This window comes from Bos indicus, chromosome 6 (assembly GCF_029378745.1).
Source record: "Bos indicus isolate NIAB-ARS_2022 breed Sahiwal x Tharparkar chromosome 6, NIAB-ARS_B.indTharparkar_mat_pri_1.0, whole genome shotgun sequence".
Classification (NCBI taxonomy): domain Eukaryota; kingdom Metazoa; phylum Chordata; class Mammalia; order Artiodactyla; family Bovidae; genus Bos; species Bos indicus.
The window spans coordinates 101,502,942-101,521,371 of NC_091765.1; the positions used below are offsets into that span (position 1 = coordinate 101,502,942).

The 18,430-nt window shown below is 40.3% G+C and overlaps 1 protein-coding gene across 8 annotated transcripts in view; it reads left to right on the forward strand.

Annotated features, from left to right (window-relative positions):
• Window positions 1-17,865, forward strand: part of ARHGAP24 (Rho GTPase activating protein 24) — an 878,267-nt gene extending 860,402 nt beyond the window's left edge. For all 8 annotated transcript variants that reach the window (XM_070791721.1, XM_019963048.2, XM_070791723.1 and 5 more), the window contains 5 exons: window positions 1,343-1,475; window positions 2,528-2,601; window positions 5,108-5,229; window positions 10,351-11,428; window positions 17,020-17,865. In XM_070791721.1, the coding sequence (XP_070647822.1) occupies window positions 1,343-1,475; window positions 2,528-2,601; window positions 5,108-5,229; window positions 10,351-11,428; window positions 17,020-17,263 (1,651 nt within the window). In that variant the 3' untranslated portion in view covers window positions 17,264-17,865. The remainder of the gene's footprint in view (window positions 1-1,342; window positions 1,476-2,527; window positions 2,602-5,107; window positions 5,230-10,350; window positions 11,429-17,019) is intronic.
• Window positions 17,866-18,430: the final 565 nt, after the last annotated feature.

Here is an 18,430-nt window from a genome sequence, read left to right on the forward strand (position 1 = left end):
AAATTGAGAACTGAGATGCCCATTGTTTCAGTCCATGTAGAACTGTGACGTCAACTCTGCTTCTATGTCACCCTTGGGGCAAGAGAATAGTCACGGAGGCAGGAAGTCCCAGGGCCTGGATCCCAGCTTCTGAAGGAAGACCTTTCAGCGACTCATCACTTCCCGAAGCAGAGTCACGGAGTGCAGTGTTTGTTCCCACAGCTTACAGAATCCCTGGTCTTGCTCGCCACCGCTCTTCCCACTTCCTGGGAATCAATTGACCTTTCCCCCTCCCCCTGACCACCACCTCTCCTTCCCATGCTCCTTTTCCCCACCAGCCCCCAAGAAGCAAAGCAAAAGGAAACCAAAAAATCCCCAAAACAAACAACTGCCTCTTCCTATCTCTGCTCTCAGCCATCTTCATGGATTAACAGGGATACAGAGAAAAAAATATAAATTAATATTTCAGGAGATTATCCTGTTACTCTGGTATTCAGCAGAAAATAAAAATAAATTTTGCACGTTACACAGAGGACACGTTGAATTTTCAGTGCTTATTTTTGTAGCACCTCCCTTTGCTTTCTAAAAGACTCTAAGGATTCGCAGCTATCTTAGATTATTAGACAAGCAATCATGCTGAGAACAACCATCTTTAAAATGAACTTTTTTAAAAAGCTAGAACATGCCATACTAAACTTCATGTGTCTATAACCAATCACCAATGTCTTCTAGAGAATAAGAAATGAATTTAGGATCCAGAGATAATTAATTTTATATTAATTAATATACACATAGGGCTTTCCCAGTGGCTCAATGGTAAAGAATCTGCCTGAAATACAGGAGGTGTGGAGACAGAGCTTTGATCTCTGGGTCAGGAAGATCCCCTGGAGTAGGAAATGGCAACCCATGCCAGTATTCTTGCCTGGAAAATTCCATGGACAGAGGAATCTGGTGGGACAGGGATCGCAAAGTGTTGGAGATAACTGATCACACACATATGTAGACTGGGCATTTGGGGTATGCTGCATTATGTTTTATTTAAAATCTGGTACATATATTCTCATTGTTTTATGAAAGTAACATTCTTGCTTAACATCAGATACACACAAAATATGAGTGTTTACACTTTTGAATATTTTCAAACCACACTGAGGATTCCAAGTCCCTCTAGGTCCTTCTCTTCCCCACCTGTAGTAGCATCTAATAGGCGTTACCTAAGTATGTGCCTCTTGAAAGCTGGATTGACTAATTTAATTGCCAACAGAATACAGAAGTCTGACTCTTAGATGTATATTTGATGAAAAATGAATCAAATAGTATAAACTTCACTCCATAAAAAATCTCCATACTTCTATCCCCACAGCAACACAGATGTACACACAGTGGCATCACTTCTTAAACTGTATCTCCGAGAACTCCCAGAACCGGTTATTCCTTATGCCAAGTATGAAGACTTCTTGTCCTGTGCCAAACTGCTCAGCAAAGAAGAGGAAGCTGTAAGTCAATGCAACTATTTCTTAAAATGCTATTATTTGGGGGGTTTGTCAGTATTCCTTGTCTTTAACCTGTAAATTTTCCTTTGCCCTGTTTTTGGATTGTTTTCCACTATGCTAAGTATTGACATTACACACAGTTAGATTGTTATACATGTTAGATTTTTACACAGTTAGATTTTTACATTTGGGCTTCCCTAGTGGCTCAGCTGGTAAAGAATCTGCCTGCAATGTGGGAGACCTTGGTTCGATCTCTGGGTTTGGAAGATACCCTGCAGAAGGCAAAGGCTACCCACTCCAGTATTCTGGCCTGGACAATTCCATGGACTGTATAGTCCATAGGGTCGCAAAGAGTTGGACGCAACTGAGTAACCTTCCCTTTCACTAACACAGGTCCCATTTATAATCCTCTCTCTCATCAAGAAGGAAAGTAGAGCTGAAGAAATGAAATCAGCACTCCTTGCCACACTGCCCTCTAAATGCTAAAAATTGGAAGGACTCTCACTATACTAAGGCTACTAAGTTTAAGTTTTGTGGTTTGCTAAGTGAAGTCGTTCAGTCGTGTCCGACTCTTTGCGACCCCATGGACTGTAGCCCACCAGGCTCCTCCCTCCATGGGATTCTCCAGGCAAGAGTACTGGAGTGGGTTGCCATTTCCTTGTCCAGGGGATCTTCCCAAGCCAGGGATCAAACCCAGGTCTCCCGCATTCCAGGCAGACGCTTTAACCTCTGAGCCACCAGGGAAGCCCCAAATAACCTAACTGTAAATAAGGCTATTTTTCCTTTTCAGTCAGTTGTGAACAAATGTTAAAAATGGTAAATCTGTTTCTCCACAAATAGTACTCACAGAGATATTTGAGATGCTTTCACATCTTTTGAAAATATTTCTGAAATGCTCTCTGTGATAGTGGCAAGTTTTTAAGACAGGATCCATCACTGGTAATAGGTGAAACTAACAAGAACAAAACAAAACAAAAAGCTGCATGCCCCTTTCCCATGTGCTTCCATTCCAAGGTCAACACTTAGATAACATGCATTCTCTTCTTTATACTCAGGGTGTTAAAGAATTGGCGAAGCAAGTGAAGAGTTTGCCGGTGGTCAATTACAACCTTCTCAAGTATATTTGCAGGTAAGAATTATCCTAAAGACTAAATGGAATTTTAAAAGACTGTATTTACACTGACAATAGTCCATTTTGACAATGAATAAAAATCAGTTGGGTTTCCCTGGTGGCTCACTGGTAAAGAATCTGCCTGCCAATGCAGGAGATGCAGGAGACACAGGTTTGATCCCTGGGTTAGGAAGATTCCCCTGGAGGAGGAAATGGCCACCCACTTCAGTATTCTTTGCTGGATAAGCCCATGAACAGAGGAGCTTGACAGGCTGCAGTTCATGGGGTCACAAAGAGTTGGACATGACTTAGTGACTAAAATAACAAAACAACAAAATCACTTAACCGCTCCGAGCTCCAGTGTTGGCCTCTGTAAAATTAAGAGGTTTGACAAGGTGATCTCAAAAGTTTCTCTGAGCACTAAAATTGCTTGATTTTGTAATCTGTTGTTTCTGAAGTCTCTTTGACCTCTACATGTTGAAGATATGTGGCTTTGAACTTCCATCGAAGTTGTACCATGTACCATTGTTTAACAGAATGAGCCTGTATCTTGGCATGAGAATCATTTATCTAGGAGTCCAGATTCTACCAGTGACTTCTTACATGATGTTATGCAATTTTCTTCTCCTCTTTGAGACTAAGAGTCCTAATAGATAAAAGGGTAGTGAAAACACACATTTCACATGATTGTTTTAAAAATTAAAGTATATTACACTATTGATACTATGTATAAATAAGTAATGAGAACCTACTCTGTAACACAGGGAACTCTACTCAATCCTCTCTGGTGACCTAAATGGGCAGGAAATCCAAAACAGAGGGGATATATGTGTATATGTATAGCTGATTCACTTTGCTATACAGCAGAAACTATTACAACATTGTAGAGCAACTATACTCCAATACATTTTTAAAATTTTATATGCATATATATTTATACATATGATGAATGTTATTATATTATTCATTCCCATTTTTCTCAAGGCTCACTGAAGAAAACACTGTAACTCAGTTTTGCTAGAACACTAATTGTGCCTCAAAATACTCTCTGTCAATGACCATGTTTAAGGCCAGGGATGGCATGTCCCGTGTCTGTGCTGCTACTTAAGAAATCAAGTATATATGATTGAAACACATTGAATTTATTTTTTAAAATGTTATTGGAGTATAGTGGAAATACATTAAGCATATTAAATTTAAATAAAGAGATGAATGATTAATAAAGGCTTCCCCGGTGGCACAATGGTAAAAGATCTGCCAGACAACAGGAAGAGCAAGATCAGGAAGATCCCCTGGAGAAGGCGATGGCACCCCACTCCAGGATTCTTGCCTAGAAAATTCCATGGACAGAGAAACCTGACAGGCTACAGTCCATGGGGTCGCAAAGAGTTGGACACGACTGAGTGAGCACACCACACTACTAATTTCATCTATTTCAAATAATAAGTGGTAGTTTGACTTTTTGCCCTTCGATTTTGCTGTAATTTAGGATGTATAAGAGTAGTGAACATGTGGAAATAGGCACCTTTTTAGAAACTCATGAGATAGTCATCAACAGCCCAGACTCTAGGGTAAGAGCACCTGGGTTCAGGTCTCAGTCCTGCCGCTTATTAACTCTGTGTCCTTGGAGAAGTTTCTTAACCTCTCTGGTGCCTCATGTGTCTTATCTGTAAAGTGGAGATAATAATAGTATTTAGCTCACTCAGAGATGCTATGAGAATTTAATAAGCTAGCACAATGACTGGCACAGAATGAAATATATTATTTTAAATAACACACAAAGTAAGTTTTCTAAAAATATTTTTCTTGCTTCTTCTTTGTCTCATTAGTACAATTAATAAGCCATGAATTAATAGAAGCTCTTGTAGTACTGAAGAGGGGATGGGAAATGAACAAAAGCTGAAAGATTAAAGAAACAATCTCTGCTACTAAAATCATTCCAGGAAAGGACTGTTTCATGGCTCTTATTCTTTAGCACCTAACAAGTTAAAACAATTTGTGTTTGCAGTTTCTCATATCAATAGAACCGAGGTTTTAATTTAAACCATGTTTAATGTCACTTTTTTAATAGACTATAAATTTGAGGCTCACAAATTGACCCACAAGGGGGATTGATTCCTCTTCCCAGAAATAAGAGATTGTACCAGACAAGCTTATTTTTATAGTTCTCCAATTAAATATGTATATAAATTGGATATTTACTTAGAGATAAGAAAGAAATTCATATTCTTGAATCTCAAGTCCACAATAGCATTATTCAAACACAGTCGTTCCTGTGACTGACAGGGGAAACCAAGCCAGGCCAGAGCAGATATTTTATATGATCCCTTATGATTCTGATACTTAAAAATTTGCAATATATATTCTTCACATTTGGCAGAGAGATGTTTGAATTTCTAAATGACTGTGTGTCCATGATCATCTTTGAACAGACTCCAGTTCATAAATTTCCCAATAACCCATTTTTTTTTCCACTGACAAATTTGATCCCATTGTGTTTTGTTCATACTCTTTTACTCAACAGGTTCTTGGATGAAGTGCAGTCCTATTCAGGAATTAACAAAATGAGTGTGCAGAACTTGGCCACTGTCTTTGGCCCTAATATCCTGCGTCCCAAAGTGGAAGATCCCTTGACCATTATGGAGGGTAAGTGAATTACTATCATATATCGTCATCAGAAGAACAGTCAGTTGTCTCTTGATTGTCCTGAACCTATTCTCCTGTGAGGAAACAAAGGAAGTAAGTGAACCCATGGTAATTTCATTTACGGACTCAAGTTCTTCAAATGTAAAACCTTCTTTTGAGAGCCAGGCATTTTTTGAGGAGTTTACTAAACATAAGTTACTAAGCATTTCCTCCATATTTTCATGAGAATTAACAGAACTTGCATAAATCATCTGTAAAATATCACACAAGAACTGGAAAAGTCTACTTCACTTTCTGAGTTGGATGCAATTTTCTGAAACCTCAAATAGTTATGCTTCTAAGTTAATATATTTTTATTAGTTCTCGTTTTTTGGACTGACTTCAAGAGGCAGAAAACATGGGCCTCTAAGACAATGCTGCTTATTTACTTTGGGTTGAAACATGAAGAATTTCTTGTTTTCTATACTACAAGATACCTCAATTTATTTATCACAATGAGAGGTTACTTCTATTTATTTTCAGCAGGTCTCCTTGCTAGAGTACCATTCTTTCTTGTAGGCATTAGTAGCAGCACTGATGTGCAGGTCTTGGCGAGCTTTGAGAGTAAGATTAGAGGATGGGAAACTCAAGTAAGCAGCATTAAAGAGCAAACTAGACACAGATATTATTCCGAGATCTGGAGAGGATATCCATTAAGTCTTTACCTAAGAATTGATTTATGCTTGCAGGAGGGGACTCTGTGCTACTTTATGGGGAAGAGTACCAGAAATCAGTTGTCTGAGGCTTTCCTGGGCCTCACACCAAGCTTGAAATAAGTGTATTTCCCACAACCAGAGTAGAAAATCCTGACATCGAGGCATTGCATAGAGTCCTCAGGAGGGTCTTACCTTGGTGATCATGTTAAAAGTTATGGACCAAGCTCTACAAAGCTTTTAAAAGAAATCCTAATGATTCAATAGAGGATTGAGGAAGAAAAGAAGGAGGAATAATTGGAGCACAAAGGATTTTCAGGGCCATGAAACTATTCCATGTGATACTGTAATAGTGGATATATGACACTGTGCGTGTGTCAAAACCCAGATCACACAGAGAGTGATTTTAATATAAACTATGCATACATGCATGCTAAGTTGCTGCAGTTGTGTCTGACTCTTTGCAACCCTATGGACTGCAGCCTGCCAGGCTCCTCTGTCCATGGGATTCTCCAGGCAAGAATACTGGAGTGAGTTGCCTTGCCCTCCTCCAGGGGATCTTCCTGACCCAGGGATCGAACCTGCATCTTGTACAGCTCCTGTATTGTAGGCAGATTCTTTACTGCTGAGCCACCAGGGAAGCCCAATATAAACTATAGACCTTAGTTAATAATCATAATATATCAATATTGGTTCATCAATGGAAACTAAAACTGGGCTTCCCTCAGATGGCAAAGGATCTGCCTGCAATGCAAGAGACCTGGGTTCGATCCCTGGGTCAGGAAGATCCCCCGGAGAAGGGAATGGCTACCCACTCCAGTATTTTCGCCTGGAGAATTCCATGGTGGGCTACAGTCCATGGAGTCACAAAGAGTCAGACATGACTGAGCGACTAAGGCACACTCAGCAATAAAAAGGATGAGCTACTGATGCATGAATAATAATATGGGAAAATGACAAGAACCTTATGCTAAGTGATAAAAGACCTGACTCTATAATTGTGTTTATATGAAATTCTAGAAAAGAAGAAAAGTATAGTGACAGAAAGGAGATCAGTGGTTGCCATGGGTAGGGGATTGGCTACAAAAGGACACAAGGAAATTATCTATAAAATGGTTAGATAGTGTTTCCAGGACTGTCGTTTGTCAAAATTTATCATATACCTCACAGATATCTTGTACATGTACTGAAGGATACGTGTGCAAAGCAATTCATTGCAAAAAATACAAATTGAAACTACATTTTATAGAATGCTCTGTGTGTGTGTGTGTGTGTGTGTGTGTGTGTGTGTGTGTGTGTTTGTTTAGTCATTCAGTCGTGTCCAATTCTTTGTGACCGCATGGACTGTAGACGGCCAGGCTTCTCTGTCCATAGGATTCTCCAGGCAAGAATGCTGGAGTGGGTTGCCATGCCCTTCTCCAAGGGATATTCCCAATCCAGAGATCAGACCCAGGTCTCCCGCATATATATTAAAGTACCTAGGTACCTTCGAAGGAAAACTGAATTCTTATCCAGTTCTTATGAAGACTCAAGTGCTCGTAGTATGGTATTAAATTCAACCTGTATAAAATTATATGAGCCTGGGGGAATTGTTGAAACATGTAGTCCAGTGGGACTCCCAAATCTGCATGGATTCTTCAGATTGGCCTGGTGATCACAACCGCTCTGGAGTCATATAATTTTATACATCACCTCTCCGAACCTCAATTTTCTCATTTGAAAAACATTAAGTCTTATCTCAGAGCCTTGAATGCATGCTAAATCACTTCAGTCATGTCTGACTCTTTGCAAGCCTATAGACTGTAACCTACCAGGCTCCTCTGTCCATGGGATTCTCCAGGCAGGAATACTGGAGTGGGTTGCCATGCCTTCCTCCAGGGGATCTTCCTGACCCAGGGATCAAACCCATGTCTCTTATGTCTCCTGCAGAGGGAGCAGGTTCTTTACCGCTAGTGCTACTTGGAAGCCTTCTCAAAGCCTTATGAGAATATTAATTTAGAAGATGTTTAAGTGAAACATTTCCACCTAATACAGTTTCTCAAACTCTAACACACACAGGAACCACCTAGGGATATTGTTGACATGCAACTTATGATTCAGGAGGTCTGTGTGCAGCCCACTAGGCAATACCAAGGCTACTATTCTGTTATCACTGTTGTCTTATCATCTGGGGGCTGGTTGCTGCTGCTGCTGCTGCTGCTAAGCTGCTTCAGTCATGTCCGACTCTGTGTGACCCCATAGATGGCAGCCCACCAGGCTCTGCCGTCCCTGGGATTCTCCAGGCAAGAACACTGGAGTGGGATGCCATTTCCTTCTCCAATGCATGAAAGTGGAAAGTGAAAGTGAAGTCGCTCAGTCATGTCCGACTCTTCTCGACCCCATGGACTGCAGCCCACCAGGTTCCTCGGTCCATGGGATTTTCCAGGCAAGAGTACTGGAGTGGGGTGCCATTGCCTTCTCCAGGGGGCTGGTTAGAAACATAAAATCTCATGCCCTACTCAACATCTACATTTTAACAGAATCTCCAGATAATTTGTATGAACACTTATGTTTGAGCAACACTGGCCAGCATCAGACCTGACACATTGCTGATTCCTGATCTAAATATGTTAGAAGTTTTGAATCATGACAGAAGTGTGCAGGATATAGATGGATATAACACATTTCTTCCTATTCAGAATTTGAGTTAGGCCAGTAAGTCTCCCATTCTTTACCAAGGGGCCCTGTGTGCTTGTTGGGCCAGACTTTTGACACTCAGCCAGGCAGTTTACAACTTTGCTTTAGCATTCTGGTCCTGCTTGTGCAGAGCTCCAACATCAGCTGGAGATGAGACCTTGGGGACTTTCAGCTCTCTCCCGAGTGTGCACACAGCCCTAGGTATACATAGAACCCTGTGCATACATGTACATAATCTTCTAAATCTTCAAGTATATAGCAGAGATTTCAACACCTCCTATGGAAATCTCTTCAGATTTTCCTTCTAAGCTTTTTGTTTAGCCTGTTGTTTTGTCTTCAACAGTTATCCACTTGCTTCAGTCAAACATGCTTTTTTTTTCCCTCTGTTATTCTATTTTATACCTTTTTGAGTACATATAGTATGATTTTTATTTATTTTTTAATTTATTATTTATTTTTATTTTTTAATATGAACTTATTTATTTTAATTGGAGGTTAATTACTTTACAATATTGTATTGGTTTTGCCATACATCAATATGAATCCGCCACAGGTATATACATGTTCCCCATCCTGAACCCCCCCTCCCTCCTCCCTCCCCGTACCATCCCTCTGGGTCATCCCAGTGCACCAGCCCCAAGCATCCTGTATCATGCATCAAACCTGGACTGGCGATTCATTTCATATATGATATTATACATGTTTCAATGCCATTCTCCCAAATCATCCCACCCTCTCCCTGTCCCACAGAGTCCAAACATGCTTTTAAATGAAAAAGCCCCTAATTGTTTTTGACAAATGCCCCTGAGAAATGTTGCTAATTCTAGTCAACTCCTTAGTCAGATAAAATGAAGACAAGCCTCTTGAGTGGGGTCTTCCAGGGAACCACCAAACAAGTCAAATTACAATTCTTTGGGAAGGCGGCTTTGAAGGAGTTCCAAACCAGCTTTTTCCATTCCAGTCGCTGCCTCACTTCTGGTTCCCGCTAAGATTGAGGGTTGTTGGTTTTCAAGGCTACTGCAGAAAGGAGGATGGGAATAGGGAGAGTTAAAACACTACAGAGCTTGCTGTTCTTCACCAAGAGTCAACAATTTTTTAAAAAATTAACACTCTCCAGATTACAGCAAGCCTTTCATTAATTTCCAAATTTCTGAATATATTGACTGGGAACATTTTTGTCAGTTACTTTTACGGAAGAGAGCATTCTCGTACGTCTTTATTACACCATTCTGGCTAATGTCACTTAAAATGCCCTAAAACTTTTGAATGCTGAGCAAGAGTTGTATGGAACTTTATTGACTTGCTATATTGGGACATTGGTCAAGTTACTTAACCTTTATTAGATAGTGATAATAACAGTATCTATTCATAAATTGTAAAAAATTCAACTAAACTAACAAAAGTAAAGTGCTTAGTACAGTTCACGTTAAATGTTCAAGAAGTTTTTAGCTGCAATTGCTATTGTCTCCCTAACCTGGAGAAGAAAATGGCAACCCACTCCAGTATTGTTGCCTGGAAAATCCATGGACAGAGGAGACGGGTGGACTACATTCCATGGGGTCACAAAGAGTTGGACACTACTCAGTGACCAAACAACAACAATTGCTATTGTCATCATTAAAAACATAGTTTGGCACCGCTAATAATAATGCCGAATGTGCACCTAAATATGGCTCTTTAAAAGTCACTTTCAAAATAGGAGATAAATCAAAACTGTTTTGCTCATGCTCCTTTGCTTTCTTTGCAATTCCAGGCACTGTGGTGGTTCAACAGCTGATGTCAGTGATGATTGGCAAACATGATCGCCTCTTCCCCAAAGATGCAGAGCTGCAAAGCAAGCCCCAGGATGGCGTGAGCAACAACAACAATGACCTTCAGAAGAAAGCCCTCATGGGGCAGCTACAGAACAAGGAGAACAATAATACCAAGGACAGTCCCGTAAGGCGGTGCTCTTGGGACAAGCCTGAGTCTCCCCAAAGAAGCAGCATGGATAATGGATCCCCCACAGCTCTGCCAGGCAGCAAAACCAACAGCCCCAGGAACAGCATCCACAAGCTGGATGTCTCTAGAAGCCCCCCTCTCATGGTCAAAAAGAATCCCGCCTTCAACAAGGGCAGTGGGATTGTCACCAATGGGTCCTTCAGCAGCAGTAACGCTGAAGCACTCGAGAAAGCCCAGACCACTCCCAATGGGAGCTTACAGGCCAGAAGGACCTCTTCCCTGAAGGGGTCTGGTACCAAAATGGGCACCCACAGCGTGCAGAACGGAACCGTGCGCATGGGCATCTTGAACTCTGATACCTTGGGGAACCCCGGGAATGGCCGCAGCATGAGCTGGCTGCCCAATGGCTACGTGACCCTGAGGGATAATAAGCAGAAAGAGCAAGCAGGAGAGTCGGGCCAGCACAACAGGCTCTCCACCTACGATAACGTCCACCAGCAGTTCTCGGCGATGAGCCTCGACGACAAGCAGAGCGTCGACAGCGCCACCTGGTCCACTTCCTCCTGTGAGATCTCCCTGCCCGAGAACTCCACCTCCTGCCGCTCCTCCACCACCACCTGCCCGGAGCAAGACTTTTACGGTGGGAACTTTGAGGACCCCGTTTTGGATGGGCCCCCGCAGGACGACCTCCCCCACCCCGCGGACTATGAAAACAAAAGCGACCGGAGGAGTGTGGGCGGCCGCAGTAGTCGGGCCACCAGCAGCAGCGACAACAGTGAGACCTTCGTTAGCAACAACACCAGCAACCACAGCGCCCTGCACAGCTTAGTGTCCAGCCTGAAACAGGAAATGACCAAACAGAAGATAGAGTATGAGTCCAGGATAAAGAGGTGAGGAAAACCTGGAGCCCCTAGTGGCCAGAGAGGGTGCGACAGCCTCCTGTGAGGCTCGCTCGGGTTAAATCCGCTAACTCCAGTCAGAGACCTGGGTTCAGGTCCTACGTTCGCCATTTGTAAGCTGTGGGACTCAGGGAAAGTTCACTTCATCTCTGTGAGTCTCAGCTTGCCAATGTGAAAATTTTTAAACTCTAGTACTAATCTAACTCAAGGTGAAAATTGCTCAGATGTGTCCAACTCTTCTTTCATGGGGATTCTCCAGGCAAGAATATTGGAGTGGGTTGCTATTTCCTTCTTCAGGGGATCTTCCCAACCCAGGGATCCAACCCGGGTCTCCTGCGTTGCAGGCAGATTCTTTACCAACCTCAAAATCATGTTAAGAAATCATTACACATTGTCCCCAGGACAGAGCAGATGCTCAGTAATTCTACCTCATGCTTTTACTAATAAAAGCATGGATTTAGGTTCAAAAGCTGGGGAGAGGAGTGGGAAGGGATGTCTGGAGAACAAGGAGTTCATTATCACAGGAAGAAGATGAAATGAGAGTAAAGAGAAGTTGGAAAATAAACAGATCTTTGTTGTTCATTATTTCCATGGTTGAATGCTTGGGGCTAATGCTTGTCTGCTGTCTCCCAGGCTCAGACCAGGCCACAAGGATTCAGCAGTGAGTAAAGAAGACAAAAATTCAGCTCTTGTGGAACAGGCTTGCAGTCCCCTGGAAGAGATAGATAAATAAGTAAACTGATCCTATGCTAAGTAGAAGACTGAAGCAGGAAAGAGGGGTGAGAAGTGTTGCTGAGGGTAATTCTAAGTGTAGGGCCCTGTAGGAGGCAATGATGCAGATACCCAGCAGAAGTGGAAATGGCCTGAGGTGGGATGGACAAGGAGCTCAGAGAGGTACCATAGAACCTTCAAGATCATCTTAATCTTTGGCTTTTACTCTGAGATTGGAATCCAGGCAAGTTTGTGAGAAAAGTGATAGCATGAAGTATAGTCATGTAGACAGGAAACTTGTAGCCCAAATGGGGAGCAAAACATATGATTTGTAAGGAAACCATTGTGCTGAAACCTAGGGATACCAGTTGACATCTTCTCATAAAATATCCAAGAGAGGAGTTGGCTTAGCAACTTCAAGGAGGTAACCTGGGAAAGATAAAGGATATTGGCTGAGCATACTGCCTTGACAATGCCCCTGACTATCAGATGCTCCAAGGTCTTGAGAGGCAGCAATACAGAAAATGGAGCCGCTGCCCCACAAGTACAGTCTTGTGCTGGAAACCTGAATATCACCACACTCCACAATTTCACCAGGGTTACAGGAATTACAAAACTGATTGTTTTTCTGTTCATCTTTCAGTGTAGTATAGGGGAAGGACCCTGCACTCTTAAGAGCAGGTCTGAGGCTCAGTTCAGCCTGAAGTAGCCCCTCTAGGGGCCTCAGCCCCAGGCCCAGGCTGTGCCTTGGTAGACCCCTTCGTGTTCTAAGATCCTCATGGTACGTGAACATCTTTGTCCTGTTCAACTGCTTCCATGGCCCTAAACCACACATGGTTGTTTTCTTTATATATAAAGTTGACCTTCATGTATTTTAATGTTTCCCATCCATTTATCCATTATCAAGCCAAAAGATACATATTTTTAAGAGCTATGGAAAAGTAAATAAAAATACTTACATGTTAGATTGAAAAATTACTTTATTGAAAACAGAAGCTTGGTTTGAATTTTTCTAAATAATGCCAAGTGACAGGAGACTTAAATAAGAAGAAAAAAGAGTGTTATCATCTTATAAGGCTGCTCTTCTTTCTGAATGTAGTTTATGGAACCAATGGCTACCAAATCTCTGAATTGCTGCCAATGCATGATGGTAAATTAGCACTTAGCAGTGGAAAGCAAGAGATGACACTTGAAACTTGAATTAAGATAGAACATGTATTATTCTGAACAGTTGCAAATGTACACACTCATTTCTGAGAACATTGGTGTTACATTTATGTTCTGAGTCTGTGGTGCATTTCAGAGACTTTGATAAAAGGACGTTTCAACAGAATGTCATCTCATTGGCCTCTTTCATTGGCATTTTTACCCACTTGACAAGCAAAGGAAGAGGTCCATGATAAAATGGGGTAGAGGATCTGCCATATGACCAAGCCAAGCAGTATAAGAAGTGATTGTTCTAATTATTGGTCATTACTGTTTAAAATTATATATTTCTCTCTCAATTCCTTTTTAACTCTACAAGTATTGAGGCTAGATAGATGATAGATATGTGTGTACATATATACATACATCCCTAGATAGGTAGATCATGGAGAAATAAATAGATATTACTTTATTTATGTATCATTGATATATATGATTTTTAGTTTTTAAACATGTGAGTTTAATGCTCTTCTCTCCCTCAAATTAGTTTCTACCTTTATTATACTGTGGTCAGATCAATTCATTTATAGATATCAGTCATTTGGTCTGGTAAGAAGTATTATCTTATTATTGGTTTGAGATTATATATATGACCAATAGATCAAATCTGTTAATCAAGCTGTTCAAATATTTTTCATTTCTCCTAAATTTTATTTGCTAGATCTATAATTTCTAACAAAGCTTTCTTAAAATTTCCTAATTTTTGTGGATTTATCTATTTATATTTATAATTTTGTTATATTTTATATTGAGTAACTTGGGGCTATACAACTAGATGAATGCAAGTCCAGAATTGTTTATATCCCCCTAATGAATTGATCCTTTTATCATAAAATAATAGTAATAGTGCTTTTTGCCCCCAAATATTTTTCTGATGTTAATATTCCTATATAATTTCTATTTTCATTAATAACTCCTTGCTATATATTTTCCATTGTTTCAAGTTTTGTGTATAATTATTTGAAGACATATTTTTTCAGTCCTGGAGTACAAAAGAGTACATCTCCTTTTTTGTTTATTTCATCTCCCCCATTTTCTGAATTTTCTCTCTATATCCCTTACTAAAGTATGTTGGACCTTCTTAGTCCAATCTCCCTCTCCATCTTTGTTAATTTCACCTTCTTATATTAAATTTTCATCTTTTTTCATTCCATGAGGCATTTGGATAGTTTTTCTCAAAGCTGTTTTCTCATTTATTTATTTCCTCTTCTGATTCAATTCTGTCACTTCACTCAACCCATGAGTAGAGTTTTCGTAGTCTCTTTGCCATTAAAGACTATTGATGTTCCAAGCTCTCAGTTGAGTCACTTTCAGCCTTCTGTCTCTCTTATACTGGATATCTCCTCTTCCCTGTATGAAAAGTGAAAACCTAGTCGCAGCTTCTAGGGCTTCTATCTGAGACAAATACCCCTCGTATGTTTTCACTTGCTGTTCTAAACTTGTTTCTTCCTTGGTTCTGATACCTGAAGATGCTCTTTTATTTTTTTAACTTTGTATTTTAAAAATATTTTTCTAACATATTTTTCCAGCATTAGTCTGTGCTTGCAATGGGAGGGGTTTCTTCTATTTTCAACTCAGCCATTAGATTCCAGGAAGTTTCATACAGGTGCCTGATATGTACAAATGCATTAGTATATTTTTAAAGGATAGTCTTCCTTGATATTAAAGGTTGAGTTTCTTCCAACTTTTTTATTTCTAAAACAAATAGCTTTACAAAGCAAAGAGAATATATTGGGAAATAGTTCTGGGTGAGAACCAGCACATTACCAGGTTTTTAATGTAAAACACATGATCATGTGATCAAAATGGCCTTCCAAACTAATTAAAGAATGTGATTTTTTTTTTAATCTTAGTTGCTTACAAAGAGAGAGCAGATTCATCTTTAAGTGTTCTTATGATTATCTGGATGAAATAACACATGGGACTCATTATTTCAGAGCAGAAAAATAATTGAGATTTTAACTTGAAAATTATTAGAATAATCAGATTTTTGAGTGCTAAGTGTGCATTAGCCTCTCACATTTCAGTAGCATGGCAAATTCAAGCATACCCTTGCAACTTCCACGCATAACAGGAGAAATTAAGATGCCAGCTATTACCAAGACACATCATCTAATAAAGAAGTGCTTAATGTTCCTCCTTGAACAACAGCAATAATAAGTTGTGTTTTGGAACTTAGTGATTATGGAGAAAACTCTATTTTTTAGGAAATTATCTAAAATTATATAGCCATCTAAAACAATACAGCTATCAATCTATAAAATACAGCAAGTCCCCTACATGCTGCTGCTGCTGCTGCATAGTCACTTCAGTCGTGTCCAATTCTTGTGCAACCCTATGGACTGTAGCCCACCAGGCTCCTCTGTCCATGGAATTCTCCAGGCAAGAATACTGGAGTGGGTTACAATGTTCTCCTCCAGGGGATCTTCCCAATCCGGGCATTGAACCTACGTCTCCTGCATTGCAGGCATATTCTTTATCTCTGAGTCACCAGGGAAACCCAAGTCCCCTACAAGGAACCTTCCAGTTGTAAACTTTCAAAGAAACAGATGTGCATCCCATTAATGTCAGGTGTGACAGCTTGCCCTCTGTCTCCTATTGCTGGTGATCCTTCAGCTCTACCATCTTCTACCTCCTCTCCCTCCTTCAGTCAATAATTCTTCTTGCATGTTTACTTGATACCAGACCCTGTATGCCAGCTGTTGTACTGTATTATTGTACTTTTCAAGGTACTATACTGTAAGATTAAAAATGTTTTCTTTTTTGTATTTTTAATGTCTTATTTCTATGAAAAGTATGATAAACCAATTATAGTACAGTGCTATATAGCCAATTGTGTTAGTTGGATACTTCAGCTAACTTCGTTTCTTGGACTTACAAGCAAATTGGATTTACAAATGTGCTCTTGGAACAGAACTCATTTGTATGTAGGGAATTTACTGTATAGTGATCTTAAGATACGGTAACTTGGAAGACAGAATTGCAGCTAGCAGGCTACTTAAGTGGACTCTGTTGTCACAAAATGTCAGGTGAATTACTTATTCAACACATGTAAGCTCTACTTCTCTTGTGAATGTAAGGCGGCTACTTTTAGAACCACTTTTGTAAGAGGGGTGCTGTATAGTCCCTTCTAAGTCCATTCTTAACAGTGGACTTACTCTCTCTAGCAATGACATTTTCACTGCCACTCTTTTTCCTTTGGTAGAAAGCAAATTTGACGGCCCTCTTTTCTTTACAACTTTATCAGACTTTCCCCTTTCTTTCAGTGAAGACAAATTTACATTTAATGACTCAGGAAGCTTTGTAGTTTGGGCTTCCTCCTGCTTCTGCCAAATTCTGTGCTGCATGATGACCCTGGTCTCTGGCTTCTTTGTGCTGAAATTCACTCATTCACTATCAAATGACAATGAAGTGCTTCCAAGAGAGGTCTTGGGGTCTTGCAGAAATGATAGTGAATCATGTTATGAAATAGTAAAAAAAAAAAGAAAAAGAAGAAAATATATGTATGTATTAATCAGTGGACCTTGATTCACTGATTTGAAAGGGCTCGTTCCAGTTTCCAAAGCATTGCAGAGACAGAGTTTAGGAAATATTTTTTGTAATCTTTTTTACATTTCAAAAAACAAAATTACTTTATCTCTTATTCCTTCTCCCACCCTGTGCAGCTTAGAACAGCGAAACTTGACTTTGGAAACAGAAATGATGAGCCTCCATGATGAACTGGATCAAGAAAGGAAAAAGTTCACGATGATAGAAATCAAAATGCGAAATGCCGAACGGGCAAAAGAAGATGCAGAGAAAAGAAATGACATGCTTCAGAAAGAGATGGAGCAGTTCTTTTCCACGTTTGGGGAGCTGACAGTGGAACCCAGGAGAACGGAGAGAGGAAACACGATATGGATCCAGTGAGGGGCGCTCTCTCCCGCTGTCTCAAGCGGCCCTGGGAAGGACGCTGGGGATTCTGGTGGGAAGATTATATGGGACCAGGTGGCTGGTCACCTGGCTGTACAGAGTTCTAGCTGGGGAAGGCATATCATTTATAGACATTACCCGCCCATATCTTCAATGTGTACCAAAGTTGTATCATGTCCTATAATGCTACTGTTAAGTGTTACAACTGGATATGTGTATATAGAGTAGTTTTTAAAAAGTAAACTAAAAACAAGAAGCATATCTCAAGAATTATTTTATTGGCAGTCTTGTATTTAAAATGTTAAATCAGTATGTCATTGCAACTTAGCTTGCTTTCAAGCTTCACCCCTTGCACTTAACATAAGCTATTTTTGGCATTGTGTTATCATCAGCTTATTTTATAGATCAATATTTTTATTTCCCCTTTTGCTGAGGAAACGGAGATAAGCAGGTATATAAATATATGAAAATATATATGAGATGAGTTATTAAAATCAAAAGAATACTTTGTGGCTGTGCTGTTTGTGCTGATAGACCTTGCCGTGACCAAAAAGAGAAATGTAAATAATTTTATAAAATATGATGGAATCCCCAGGAAACTTTGAATCACTCTATGAATTCTGCCCTTGACACTGTTCAGTTTTCTTGATGAGATGGTTTGACACAGGAAATTTTAGATTAAGTAAAAAGGTCTCCTTCTCAAGTCCCCTGGTCTGTCTTGCCCATGCCATAGACGCATGTCTCCTATGCAGGATGCACTTTAGAGGGGGAAAAAATCATTTAAAAAAAAAAAAGAGCTTTTAAGTAGTCATGCCTTGAATTACTCTTTCTGCTGGATGGTTATGAGAGAAAATTCTTCCTGCCATTGGGATGTTGAGAAACAGTGTTTGCTAATTATGGTGTCCATGTTGAGCACCTGTCCCCCTACCAACCTCCCCCTGCCCTGAACTGCCCTCCGGAAATGCAAACAGTGAAACAGTATTACCGTATCTCTCTCAGTGAAACTGCTGGAGTACGTGCCTTATATTCCTCTTTTGCTCAGGCTGACTGTTCTGTTGCCATCTAGGATCCTTTCCGAATGAGAGCTGGCAAAGGTAGTTTGAAGCCAGAGGGAGGTGATGGAGGGAACAGGGACCAGGAGAAGGAGGAGACAGTTTGGAAGAA